The sequence below is a fragment of the Corythoichthys intestinalis genome, chromosome 16 (assembly GCF_030265065.1).
Source record: "Corythoichthys intestinalis isolate RoL2023-P3 chromosome 16, ASM3026506v1, whole genome shotgun sequence".
In the NCBI taxonomy this organism is placed as follows: Eukaryota; Metazoa; Chordata; class Actinopteri; order Syngnathiformes; family Syngnathidae; genus Corythoichthys; species Corythoichthys intestinalis.
The window spans coordinates 43,742,545-43,755,880 of NC_080410.1; the positions used below are offsets into that span (position 1 = coordinate 43,742,545).

The 13,336-nt window shown below is 39.8% G+C and overlaps 1 protein-coding gene across 11 annotated transcripts in view; it reads left to right on the plus strand.

The window, feature by feature from the left end:
* LOC130932163 (adhesion G protein-coupled receptor L1-like) overlaps positions 1-13,336 on the plus strand; it is a 510,564-nt gene that overhangs the window by 428,892 nt on the left and 68,336 nt on the right. For all 11 annotated transcript variants that reach the window (XM_057861607.1, XM_057861610.1, XM_057861613.1 and 8 more), the window contains 2 exons: positions 2,576-2,863; positions 12,216-12,319. In XM_057861607.1, the coding sequence (XP_057717590.1) occupies positions 2,576-2,863; positions 12,216-12,319 (392 nt within the window). The remainder of the gene's footprint in view (positions 1-2,575; positions 2,864-12,215; positions 12,320-13,336) is intronic.

Sequence of the window (13,336 nt, forward strand, 5' to 3'; positions counted from 1 at the left end):
TGGAAGGCAGTGTGAATGTTAATCTAATGAAATCCGTATTGCAAGAGCTGTATCACTAATCAAAAGAGAGCAATATTCCTTTATTTTTCAGAATATGTGTCACAATTATTAGCACCCCTGGTGTCAATACTTTGTACAACCCCCTTTTGCCAACAAAACAAGGTCTGGGGACTGAGATGGCCATGGGAGGAGCTTGATTTTGTGTCTGGTGAACCATTTCTGTGTAGATTTGGCCATATGTTTAGGGTCATTGTCTTGCTGAAAGACCCAGTGACGACCCATCTTCAGCTTTCGGGCACAGGGCAACAGATTGTGATTTAAAATGTCCTGGTATTTCAAAGCGTTCATGATGCCATGCACCCTAACAAGGTTCCCAGGGACTATGGAAGCAAAACAGCCCCACAGCATCACTGACCCACCCCCATACTTCACAGTGAGTATGAGGTGCTTTCCAGCATGTGCATCTTTCGTGGCACGCCAGACCCACTTAGAGTGTTTGTTGCCAAAAAGCTCAATCTTGGTCTCATCTGACCAAAGCACACGGTCCCAGGCTTCAACTGGGACCATGTGCTTTGGTCGGATGAGACCAAGAATCCCGCCAGCCGAACCGCCGGACCTGCGCTGGTGCAGCTCCAACAACCCGGGCCGGCGAGAAACCAACAACCCGGCCAAAAGGCCAAACTCTGCGCGTTCACCTTAGGGACCGTTTACATGGTGACTCTCCGAGAAGACTCCTGGCTCCTGACTATAAGCTTTTAGTAGCTTCTTAAGGAGACCTGATTCACACATAATCTTGGCTCAGCACTGAGATATGATGTACACTTTGTAAATATGAATGTATGTGTGAATAAATTGAATTGAATTGAATTGAAGACGAAAAATGTCTTGTCTGCATTTATATGGTTCTGTCCCCATTCGAACAATGTCGCAATTCCGCATGAAAACGATGTAGTATTCATGCCAGGCCCTAGGGGGCAGTGCAGATTTACAAGGTGACAGCGAATGATGCACTTTGACCTCCTCAGCCCGGAAGAAAACATGCTCGTCCACTCCAAGCAATGGCATATTCTTTTGTTCAAAAAGGCACAAAAATGGAAACATTCAACATATTTAAATTAAAAATAGTATAAAAACAGTAAATTAAAGCTGACGTTCCGCCATATTTGCTGTTTTTAATGTTTAGTAGCACCGCCGCGCACGCCCAATGTGACGTGTACGAGTGCTGACGTTATCAGTGCGGTCCCCCTGCTGCGGGAGCTTTTGATTTGCATGCAGAGCAAGCCCCCGTCAAGCCCCCGCAATCGAATTCTTCCAATTTGGAGGCAGGATTCCAAGGTTTGCGTCTTTGCCTTCCGTCTTCGCCACTCCGCAACACAGTCATTGCGTCTTCATGTCGCAGAGTCGCCATGTAAACTGCCCCTTAGTCTTAACCCCTTGTACTGACTCCATTTTGAAAGCTGGAAAAAGGCTTCGGAACACAAGTTTACAATTTATTCAGGTCGACCGATCAAATGGCAAGGCAAATCAGGCCTGTGTTCCTTATAGGACAGGATGTCCAACAATTTGTTTTGGACTGTCCTGAAGAGCTGATTGCTGGATTTGATGTTGCAGACATGGGCTTGTAGATGTCTTGCCTATCACCTGGTAGTCATTGTCAATCTTGCTCAGTTAGCTGCATGACACGCATTGGGCTTCCGTGGTCAGAAGGGGTCATGTATCTCTTATGCCCTATGTCAAATATATTCTGCTTGTTTTCCTTAAACTATGATATAAATGCTATTTATTTTATATTGGGTATGTTAGAGTAATACAAACAGTAAAACAACAAATACGAGAAAAGATACTATTCCTTCAACCCAATTACACAAATATTGATTTCAAACTGAACAGTCCCGGAGGAGACAACAAAAAGAAAACACTGCAATTGCTGGACACAAAAAAAAAAGTCAAGTCCCCAAAGTAACGAAAAGGCATTGGTTCCAAACATCAGTCTTACTCAATAAGGCTTACACAAGGTGATGGCAGGAGACCAGACGCAGACTATTTATATATAGGATCACAGGTGGATACAATCAGCATGATTGTGAAGAGCAGGAACTAAAGGTGAAACAAGGAGTAATGCAATTACCAAAATTAAAACAAGCAAATCTACATCAACAAACACAAAACATTAACAAAAATTACTAGACATGAAAATAACATCATAACAAAACTGAAATTATTACAAGACAAAAACTGAATAGCATAACTAGCAAGTAATGAAACAACTGGAGCAGTAACTGAAGAAATAGCACAGAATATGATCTTTACATTCCTAGCGCCGCAGTGCATACTAAGAGGCATGAAGCACTCCTAGTCACCTAGTCTGGCCGTTGTTCTAGTCTATTTTTATTGTAGCGACTGTTTGTAGTGACTGTTCTTAAAGTTTGAATGGTAATTATGGCAGAGTGAATGTTAATCTGAGATCAGTCATGTTTTTTGCTTCAACATTGTTCATTTTTTGGCTTGTACGACTCATAGTCAGAACAATACGGTAATCTTTCAGTACAAATTTTGTATTTCGTTTTGCCTTCAGGTCCTTTGACCAGCACGCAAGTGACCACCACCCTCGCGGCCCGGCCCTTCGCCTCCAGCCCCAGCCCCACCACCGCCCGGCCTGTGGCCCCAACGCTGCGGCCCATCGGCTCCATCAACAAGCATCCCGACCTCCGACCCATCACGGCCACCGTGCCCGTCACCCGCTGGACGCCGCCATCCTCGCAGGGTCCCCACGTTTGTGAAAGCAAGACGGAGCGCGGAGTCCAATGGCCCACCACGCTGAGAGGGGAGACGGTGGACCGACCGTGTCCTAAAGGATCTCTTGGTAAGGGCAAAGTTGCTACACTCACAGAAAAATACTATAGAATCACCCAAAATATTTACAACTAGAAAATTTAGTTTCTGGAGAAATTGCGTGGATATGCTTTGCTCTCACTCCCAAAGCTCACTTCCTTTAGATTTTCGGAGAAATTGCGTGGATATGCTTTGCTCTCACTCCCAAAGCTCACTTCCTTTAGATTTTCAATCACTTTAGTGCTGCAACGATTAATTGATTAACTCGAGTAATCCGATTAGAAAAAAAACTTTGAATCAAATTTTGCTGCTTCGAGTATTCGTTTAATTTGTGACATTGTAAAGGTTTGTTTTGAAAGTCTTGCATCTAGTTAATTGATTTGTCTGGGGGGGATACACTGCCCTCTAGTGGCAACTTAATATGCATAACTCGTCTAACATGGCTGAATTCAGCTGCTCTCTTAAGTTAGTTGAGCTAATATTTTTGTTCATGCATTCGGAATTTATTTTGGAAGCATACCGTACTGGCCCGATTATAAGACGGCCCTGATTATAAGACGACCCCCTCTTTTTCAAGACTCAAGTTTGAAAAAAAGACTTTTTGAACACCAAATTAGTTTTTATACAGAAAATAATTACAGTACATCCGAAATAAATGATTATAACAATATATTTGAGAGAAAAATCATGTTATTTTGCCTCATTCAGTTCTTAATATCTGAACATTTAAATATGTAAACTAAAGTGCAATCACATTCGTAAATGAATGGCTTCTGGTTTTTTAAATGTAAATAAACCAATCTATTGTGATAAAACAACTAAATTGCAATAACTGCATTAAACATCAGAGTGAAGTCTAACTGCAACTGTAGTCTTGAAACAAATCTGAATAAGGAAAACACTGCAATAAAATAATGCAAACTGGTTAAACGAGAGTAGCTGAGATCTATCATGACAGAACATCGCTTCATTGATACCTGGCGCCATCTAGCGTCATGAAAGGGTATAACGTCTAGACCGCGAATATAAGACGACCCCCTCTTTTTCAGTCTTATTTCAATGCCCCAAAACCATACAAACATAATACTACACCCCTCTAGTGGCTTGGCGGTGAATTACAGAGCAACACATTCCCTCACCGCAGAACTATTGAATGCTCATTGACGCCATAGTCACTTCGCCGTCACCGCAACGCAGGAGCATAACTCAGGCTTTAGTGCGCATGCCTTGGCAGTATGAATGGGCAGGCCAAAAAAAACACAGATAAGACAAAAAAATTGTGCATTAAGACCTGCTGTTTAAACCTAGCCTTAGTCAGATTAATTTATACTAGGGCTGTCAAAATTATCGCGTTAACGGGCGGTAATTAATATTTGACGCAATTAACACACATGCCCCACTCAAACAGACTAAAATGACAGTACAGTGTAATGTTCGCTTGTTATTTTATTTTTTTTTTTGTGGGTGTTTGGGGCCCTCTGCTGGCGTTTGGGTCCAACTGATTTTATGGGTTAGTACTAGGGTTGTTCCGATCATATTTTTTTGCTCCCGATCCGATCCCGATCGTTTTAGTTTGAGTATCTGCCGGTCCCGATATTTCCCGATCCGATTGCTTTTTTTTTTTTTTTGCTCCCGATTCAATTCCAATCATTCCCGATAATTTTTCCCGATCATATACATTTTGGCAATGCATTAAGAAAAAAATGAATAAAACTCGGACGAATATATACATTCAACATACAGTACATAAGTACTGTATTTGTTTATTATGACAATAAATTCTCAAGATGGCATTTACATTATTAACATTCTTTCTTTGAGAGGGATCCACAGATAGAAAGACTTGTAATTCTTAAAGGATAAATGTGACTTTGTATATTGTGACTAAATATTGCCATCTAGTGTATTTGTTGAGCTTTCAGTAAATGATACTGCAGCCATTTAACTTCTGCCCAAATGCATGATGGGAAGTGCAACCATGACTGTGCGTAGGGGCACCAATTGATATATCTTCTCTGCGTTGGGAAAGAACATAGGGTGTTAAGAAAATGACATAACAAAACTACTACCGTTTTTCCCCATATTGCCTCCCACATTATTTTTAATTGCTGAGAGAGGTATTGTAAGGCTTTAGCCACACAAAAAATGGCTCCATAGGATGTCAAAATGCTCTCTACTCTTTATACGCTGCCTTTTAGCGCTATCTATAGGTAAAATGGCGTCTTTGTAGATTGAACGCGACAATGCGTGAGTGGGTCGTGCAGCGCATGCATTAATTGTTTACAGTGATTAATTTTAAAAAATTATCGCCGTTAACGCAATAAATTTGATAGCCCTACTTTAAGCCAAAATTACGATATATATATATTAAAAAAAAGGCATGTCCGACATTTTTTTGCCGATTCCGATACTTTGAAAATGACGGCATCCCGATCGATCCGGACATCTTTAGTTAGTACCATGAGTGAGCATGGTGTAATTATTGACATGAACAATGGCGAGCTACTAGTTTATTTTTTGATTGAAAATTTTACAAATGTTAATAAAACGAAAACATTAAGAGGGGTTTTAATATAAAATTTCTATAACTTGTACTAACATTTATCTTGTAAGAACTACAAGTCTTTCTATCCATGGATTGTTTTAAGAGAATGTTAATAATGTTAATGCCATCTTGTTGATTTATTGTTATAATAAACAAATACAGTACTTATGTACCGTATATTGAATGTATATATCCGTCTTGTCTTATTTTTCCATTCGAACAATAATTTACAGAAAAATATGTCATATTTTATAGATGGTTTGAATTGCGATTAATTACGATTAATTCATTTTTAAGCTTTAATTAACTCGATTAAAAATTTTAATCGTTTGACAGCCCTAATTGATACTCTTTCATACAGTAAAGCCCTAATAAGATATAGCAAGGGAATACTGTATATTCCACATGGAATTCTTTATACTCTAAATGTCCTCCATGCACAGGATAGTGTTTGGGAAATAGAAACTATGTAGTTTTGGTCCTGACCAGCAGGCAAACGTCCCCAAGGACTCACAGATGAAAACTGCTCCTCCACAAATGAAAGGCTCATCTCCCGCAGAAAGCGAGCTGATTGAACGTGGCGAATAATGAAATGAAAGCCGAGGCGACACAGGCCTCATCTCTTTTCTTTTCCTTTTTTTTTTTCCTTCTTGCTACCACCTATTCTTCCAAATGCGGCAGCCAGCAAAGTGTTTCTTTCCCTCCCTCTCTTTGCGTTGTTGTTTGCTGCGTTTGCAGGACGCTTCTCTCAGTGGGAATACATTAACGTTACATTAGCCGCAGTAAATTAGCTCTCGGAGCCAATCTGCATGCGGTGGACAAGAGCAGGAAATAGGGCGTTTAAATGCAATAGCGCATCGTCTCTGATCCTTCTGCTCGCCGTGTTGTCTTTAATCGCTTATCCCTTTCTTCGTTCTGGTGTTTGCACCTCGACGACGACGCTTGTTTGCATTCTCGGCGGATGGACGCTTCTCCGGGCTCATCCCGGAGAGCTGTCCTTTCTGTGAACCCGCTCCACTAAACACTACACGCTTGCTGAAGATGACAGACAGTGGGGAGGAAGACGTTTCCCTTCGGGGCGAGGGGAGGCTTTTATACCACAGTGAGGCATCACGTGTGTAGTCTTTATATTGAGTGCGCCGAGTACGCGCTTTGTGTTACGTACGCATTTTAAATGATTGTTGTTGTTTTTTTTAACAGCGTGAAAGCTTGTTCCGAACCTGCGTCTCCACCCCAACTAGCCTGTTTCCCCGCCTTGCGTCCATCCAGTGTTCAGCCCTTTAGCAGCTACATTGTTGGTACTTCAAAGGGATGCGTGATTTTCTTTGTTGGGAGAAAATCTGGTCGGGTTTTATTCAGATAGAAACACCACAATAGACAATAAGATAAAACATTGAATGGCATTGGAATATATTGTTTTTCCACATAAAAGGTGGCTAAAATATATTAGGGCTGCAGCTATCGAATATTTCGACTATTTTCAGTCAATCAATGTCTTTATTTTCGATGTACAGTGCCTTGCAAAATTATTTGGCCCCCTTGAACCTTGCAACCTTTCGCCACATTTCAGGCTTCAAACATAAAGATATAAAATTTTAATTTTTTGTCAAGAATCAACAACAAGTGGGACACAATCGTGAAATGGAACAAAATTTATTGGATAATTTAAACTTTTTTAACAAATAAAAAACTGAAAAGTGGGGCGTGCAATATTATTCGGCCCCCTTGCGTTAATACTTTGTAGCGCCACCTTTTGCTCCAATTACAGCTGCAAGTCGCTTGGGGTATGTTTCTATCAGTTTTGCACATCGAGAGACTGACATTCTTGCCCATTCTTCCTTGCAAAACAGCTCGAGCTCAGTGAGGTTGGATGGAGAGTGTTTGTGAACAGCAGCCTTCAGCTCTTTCCACAGATTCTCCATTGGATTCAGGTCTGGACTTTGACTTGGCCATTCTAACACCTGGATACGTTTATTTTTGAACCTTTCCATTGTAGATTTGGCTTTATGTTTTGGATCATTGTCCTGTTGGAAGATAAATCTCCGTCCCAGTCTCAGGTCTTGTGCACATACCAACAGGTTTTCTTCCAGAATGTTCCTGTATTTGGCTGCATCCATCTTCCCATCAATTTTAAGCATCTTCCCTGTACCTGCTGAAGAAAAGCAGGCCCAAACCATGATGCTGCCACCACCATGTTTGACAGTGGGGATGGTGTGTTCAGGGTGATGAGCTGTGTTGCTTTTACGCCAAACATATCGTTTTGCATTGTGGCCAAAAAGTTCAATTTTGGTTTCATCTGACCAGAGCACCTTCTTCCACATGTTTGGTGTGTCTCCCAGGTGGCTTGTGGCAAACTTTAAACGAGACTTTTTATGGATATCTTTGAGAAATGGCTTTCTTCTTGCCACTCTTCCATAAAGGCCAGATTTGTGCAGTGTACGACTGATTGTTGTCCTATGGACAGACTCTCCCACCTCAGCTTTAGATCTCTGCAGTTCATCCAGAGTGATCATGGGCCTCTTGGCTGCATCTCTGATCAGTTTTTTCCTTGTTTGAGATGAAAGTTTGGAAGGACGGCCGGGTCTTGGTAGATTTGCAGTGGTCTGATGCTCCTTCCATTTCAATATGATGGCTTGCACAGTGCTCCTTGAGATGTTTAAAGCTTGGGAAATCTTTTTGTATCCAAATCCGGCTTTAAACTTCTCCACAACAGTATCTCGGACCTGCCTGGTGTGTTCCTTGGTTTTCATAATGCTCTCTGCACTTTAAACAGAACCCTGAGACTATCACAGAGCAGGTGCATTTATACGGAGACTTGATTACACACAGGTGGATTCTATTTATCATCATCGGTCATTTAGGACAACATTGGATCATTCAGAGATCCTCACTGAACTTCTGGAGTGAGTTGCACTGCACTGAAAAGTAAAGGGGCCGAATAATATTGCACGCCCCACTTTTCAGTTTTTTATTTGTTAAAAAAGTTTAAATTATCCAATAAATGTTGTTCCACTTCACGATTGTGTCCCACTTGTTGTTGATTCTTGACAAAAAAATTAAATTTCATATCTTTATGTTTGAAGCCTGAAATGTGGCGAAAGGTTGCAAGATTCAAGGGGGCCGAATACTTTTGCAAGGCACTGTATATATATATATTTTTTTTTCAATTAAATCGTTTTCTAATTGTATTTAACGTTACAGACATAATATGTTACACTTATCCAGAGTCTTTAGTTTCAGCTTCGGTTATCAAATTTCTCCCGATAACGGCGATAATTAAGTTTTTTTTTCAAATGTATCACGTTAAAATATTTAACGCAATTAATGCATGCGCTGCACGACTCACTCACGCATTGTCGCGCTCCATCTGTAATGGCGCCGTTTTACCTATATAGAGAGCTAAAAGGCAGCGTAAAATGAATAGAGTGAATTTTGGCAGCCTCATTTTAATTGGCTAAAGCCTTACAATCCCTCTCCCTTCGATTAGAAATATCATGGGAACCAATGTGGGGAAGCAAGGTAGCAATTGAACTTTTTCTTAACACCTTACGTTATTTCCCAACCCAGAGAAGATATATCAATTGGTGCCCCTACGCACAGTCATGGTTCCACTTCCCATCATGCATTTGGGCATGGCCTTCAGTATCATTTACTGAAAGCTCAACAAATACACTAGATGGCAATATTTAGTCACAATATACAAAGTCACAAGTCTTTCTATCCGTGGATCCCTCTCACAGAAAGAATGTTAATAATGTAAATGCCATCTTGTGGATTTATTGTCATAATAAACAAATACAGTACTTATGTACTGTATGTTGAATGTATATATTTTTCCGAGTTTTATTCATTTTTTTCTTAATGCATTGCCAAAATGCATATGATCGGGAAAAATTATCGGGAATGATTGGAATTGAATCGGGAGCAAAAAAAAAGCAATCGGATTGGGAAATATCGGGATCGGCAGATACTCAAACTGAAGCGATCGGGATCGGATCGGGAGCAAAAAAAACATAATCGGAACAACCCTACCTAAAAATGTCATAACGCTTGATAACACACATCACTTAAAAGTTAGGTGTTTTTCCCACTTGGTTCAATTGAATTTCCATTTGTGTCAAGCTATTTTTAGGTTCTAGTTAAGTTTTACGTTAGTCTAAACTGTAAGTCCTGAGAGGATTTTTAGGTTTTTTTCTGTTTTCAATATAAATATATGATACCTGCTGTATTGGATCACATTAGGGCCCAGTGCTACTTGGGGTTTTATCCAGCAATGACTACTAAACTAAAATTGACAGTTAGCATTATTAAGTTTTTATTTTACACCCTCATCACTCTACTCTGTTTTCACAGGTTAAATAATACTGCTTTAAGATGGCGGCTGTTTACTAACGCCGCCAACTCTGTCATTTCACATCTTGTTATATATAAATGATATCTAAGAGACGCATCAGCTGCTATCTGCTACCACCGTAGCATCAGACGCTACCTGCTACCACCGTCATGCGGGCGTAGTTTTTAGCGGCTGTCGGCTGCAGTCAGGTATTTATTGCTTCATCCTCTACGCACATGACGTTAGCGCGTTGTCTCGCATTAAAAGTAGTCGGGCAAAACGTGATGCTTAGAGCTGGAAAAATTAAACGATTCCTCGAGGTGAATAAAATCACTCGGGTCAGTTTATAAACTCGAGTTGCTCGAGTATTCGTTTCAGCTCTAAAATATATTATTGATCTAATCTATTGATATAAAATATATTAGTGATCCATAGTAGTTTTCCTCGACAAAGACCATAATCAATATTGATTTTGACAGCCCTTTTAATTACCGTCTTAGTCTTTTGGACGAAAATACTTAATAGTATACTTAATACTTGGTAGTAGTCTCAGTCATATTTTAGTCATTTCAAAATGTGTTCGTTTTCGTCTAGTTTTAGTCAACGAAAACTCAGACAAATTTTGTCTAGTTTTAGTCGACAATTACTCAAAATGTTTTCATCTAGATCAGGGTTTCCCCTACATATGGAAGATTGTGGAGCACCGCCACATGAAAATAAAAGCATCCACGCCTTGCAAATGAGATGTTATTTTGTTTTGTTAAGGCCGGTTCAAACTAGCGGCAGCCTAGTGTGAAGGGTTCAGCGGCAACCTATTCATTGTGTATTGTAATGTCCATAACTAAGCGCGGCCCCCATATGAGACTTGGGAGCTGTGACGTAGAGGCAAGCAAGTAGGAAGAATGCAAAAAGACTATGAATTTTGTGGTTCTTTCTTCAAATATTGGCTCAAATCTCTCTCTCTCTCTCTCTCTCTCTCTCTCTCTCTCTCTCTCTCTCTCTCTCTCTCTCTCTCTCTCTCTCTCTCTCTCTCTCTCTCTCATACATATATCTATATAGTCATATCAATCACATTTTTGCATTGGAAGAAAATAGAATAGAACAGAACAGAAAAGAATAGCCCTTTATTGTCATTATACGGTTGTACAATGAAATTGTGGAGCAACCCCCTTTTACTTTTTACTTGAGTTGTCCGTTAATTACTTTTTAACTAATAACCGATATCCCGATAATGTCTAACCCCAAAAAATCTGATGCCGATCTCATAACCGATATATACGGTTGTGGACTAATTCCAAACAATGTGTCGATGAGTCATTTCCAAGATTCATTTTGCTGGGCTCTTGCACAGATTTTTGTATTTTATTACTTTTATTAGTGACTATTTCTTTCTGGTAACCCAGTAGTTATATGTAATGAGTTTATAATTCATTATTTTTTAGTCATTTATTGTATATTTAATTTTTACACTATGAATGCAAATGGTCTGCTCACATAACAAATCCCGGGCGTCTTAGTTTGGAGATGTCTAATGGTCAATAAGCATAAATGCTGTGCTTAAGCTGTGACCAGCCCTTGTACAAGCAGGAGGCTTCTACATTCACTTCGAAGGCAACATGCAGATTGACCCAAAACCGATAACGAAAAACCGAATTTGATATAATCCGATATCATTTTAAAATGCTTATATCGGCCGAATTATCAGCTATCCGATAATATCGGACAACTGTACTTTTTACTTTTTGAAATAAGTACTTTTGCTTGAATAAATTCTTTCTTTGATACTTGTACTTTTACTCAAGTTTTTTTTGCCTCTGTATCTGTACTTTTACTTAAGTAAAAAAAAAAAAAAAATGAGTGCTTCATCCACCACTGCTGTGCGCACAACATCAGTTTAAAATGTTATGTCCATTTGTTATCATATGCCGAGGGTGTGACGTGGTTCGTCAACTGTCAGCATACAGGGCTGTTCTTATCGCTTAGTCACTCATTTTTTGCACACAGGGCTCGTTTGTCTGCCCACACAAAATTTCTTTCTCATGGACTCATATTTTAGATGTATTTTATTGTCGGTTTCACTATCGTTGTAATATCTTTATTTTATGATCTACTAATACAATAGAAGCAGGCATGACTATGATTATTGATTAGCATGTTAGCAAAAATTTCCCTTCACTTTGCCTTGGAAAAAATGTGATTAGCTCACGCTTACAAATAGCATTGCTCACAGGGATATATTCTTTATCTTCTAAAAAGGAGCAACTAATATTACTACTAAGGAGCTGAGACTGGTATCTTGTAGAGGAGTTACTACGTACTTACTAAGTAGAATAGTTACTAAGCGCAGTCAATGGTTGAATAGTTGAATGACTGCCCTGTTAAGAGTTAAATGTGAAACTGTCTCCATCAAACATTGAAATTAAGTTCATTTAAAACAGAAACACTTTCTGTCCTGTAATTGCCCCCAGCTAATGCATCTCATCTCTCCATTCTGCCGGTCTCCAGGCATCGCTTCCTTCCAGTGTTTGGCCGAGCAGGTCATGTGGAACCCGCGCGGTCCTGACCTGAGCAACTGCACCTCCCCGTGGGTCAACCAGGTAGCCCAGAAGGTGAGACACCGGAGTGGCCTCCTGGCCCGGCTCCATCCTTCCCCGCGCGCCTCCTCGTGTATTTACATATCTCCAAGGCTGGCCTTATTAATATACACACTCACTTGAGCTTGGCCCTTCATTACCACCCATCTGCTCTTAATACTTAATTAACTCACTCCCGTATACTTTAAGTCAAGTGAAGCTCCATTACTTTTCAGGAGGCAGGTCACACGGTGGCTGTCAATCAAAAAGTGAAATGTAGTCATCTACGAATAGGTCTCCTGTTCAGTCAATTCTCAGGAGATGACTTGGGGCTTGTTTGATTTGCTTATAAACTGACAAATATATATATATAAAAGATTAGATTCCAACTAACATTGATTATACCTCATGATTAACTAAACAGCTGTTAAAGGGAGATAATACGTCTTTATTAAAGCGTGTACGACAGCGTACGAAAAAAGTCTTGAATAGCATTATCATGTGAATTAGAATCATGTTTTGAGCCGATTCGACTATATACAACAATTTGGCAAAGCGCAGATGACGAGAAATTAGTCTTTTAATCCGCTGTTTAGAATGTCCTTCTAGTGTTTAAACCTCTGTGGCGCCGCCTTATCACCACAAAGAGCTTTTTACGTTGAAGATTCTTATGAATAAATGCTTAAATCTCTGAATTCTTTATAGTTATGGATGTAAAACAGTCTCGATTATTGGTCAAAAGCAAAAAGAACGGACAGTTCACATTTATTTTACGTACCGTATTTTTCGGACTACAAGTCGCACCTGAGTATAAGTCGCACCAGCAATAAAATGCCCAACGAAGAGAAAAAAAACATATACAATTCGCACCGGAGTATAAGTCGCATTTTTGGGGGAAATTTACTTGATAAAATCCAACACATTGAACAGACATGTCATCTTGAAAGGCAATTTAATAATAAAAATACAATAGAGGACAAAATGCTGAATAAGTGTACAGTGTACAGTGCATGAACAACGAAATGCGAATATACTATCCTCACCAGGACCCTA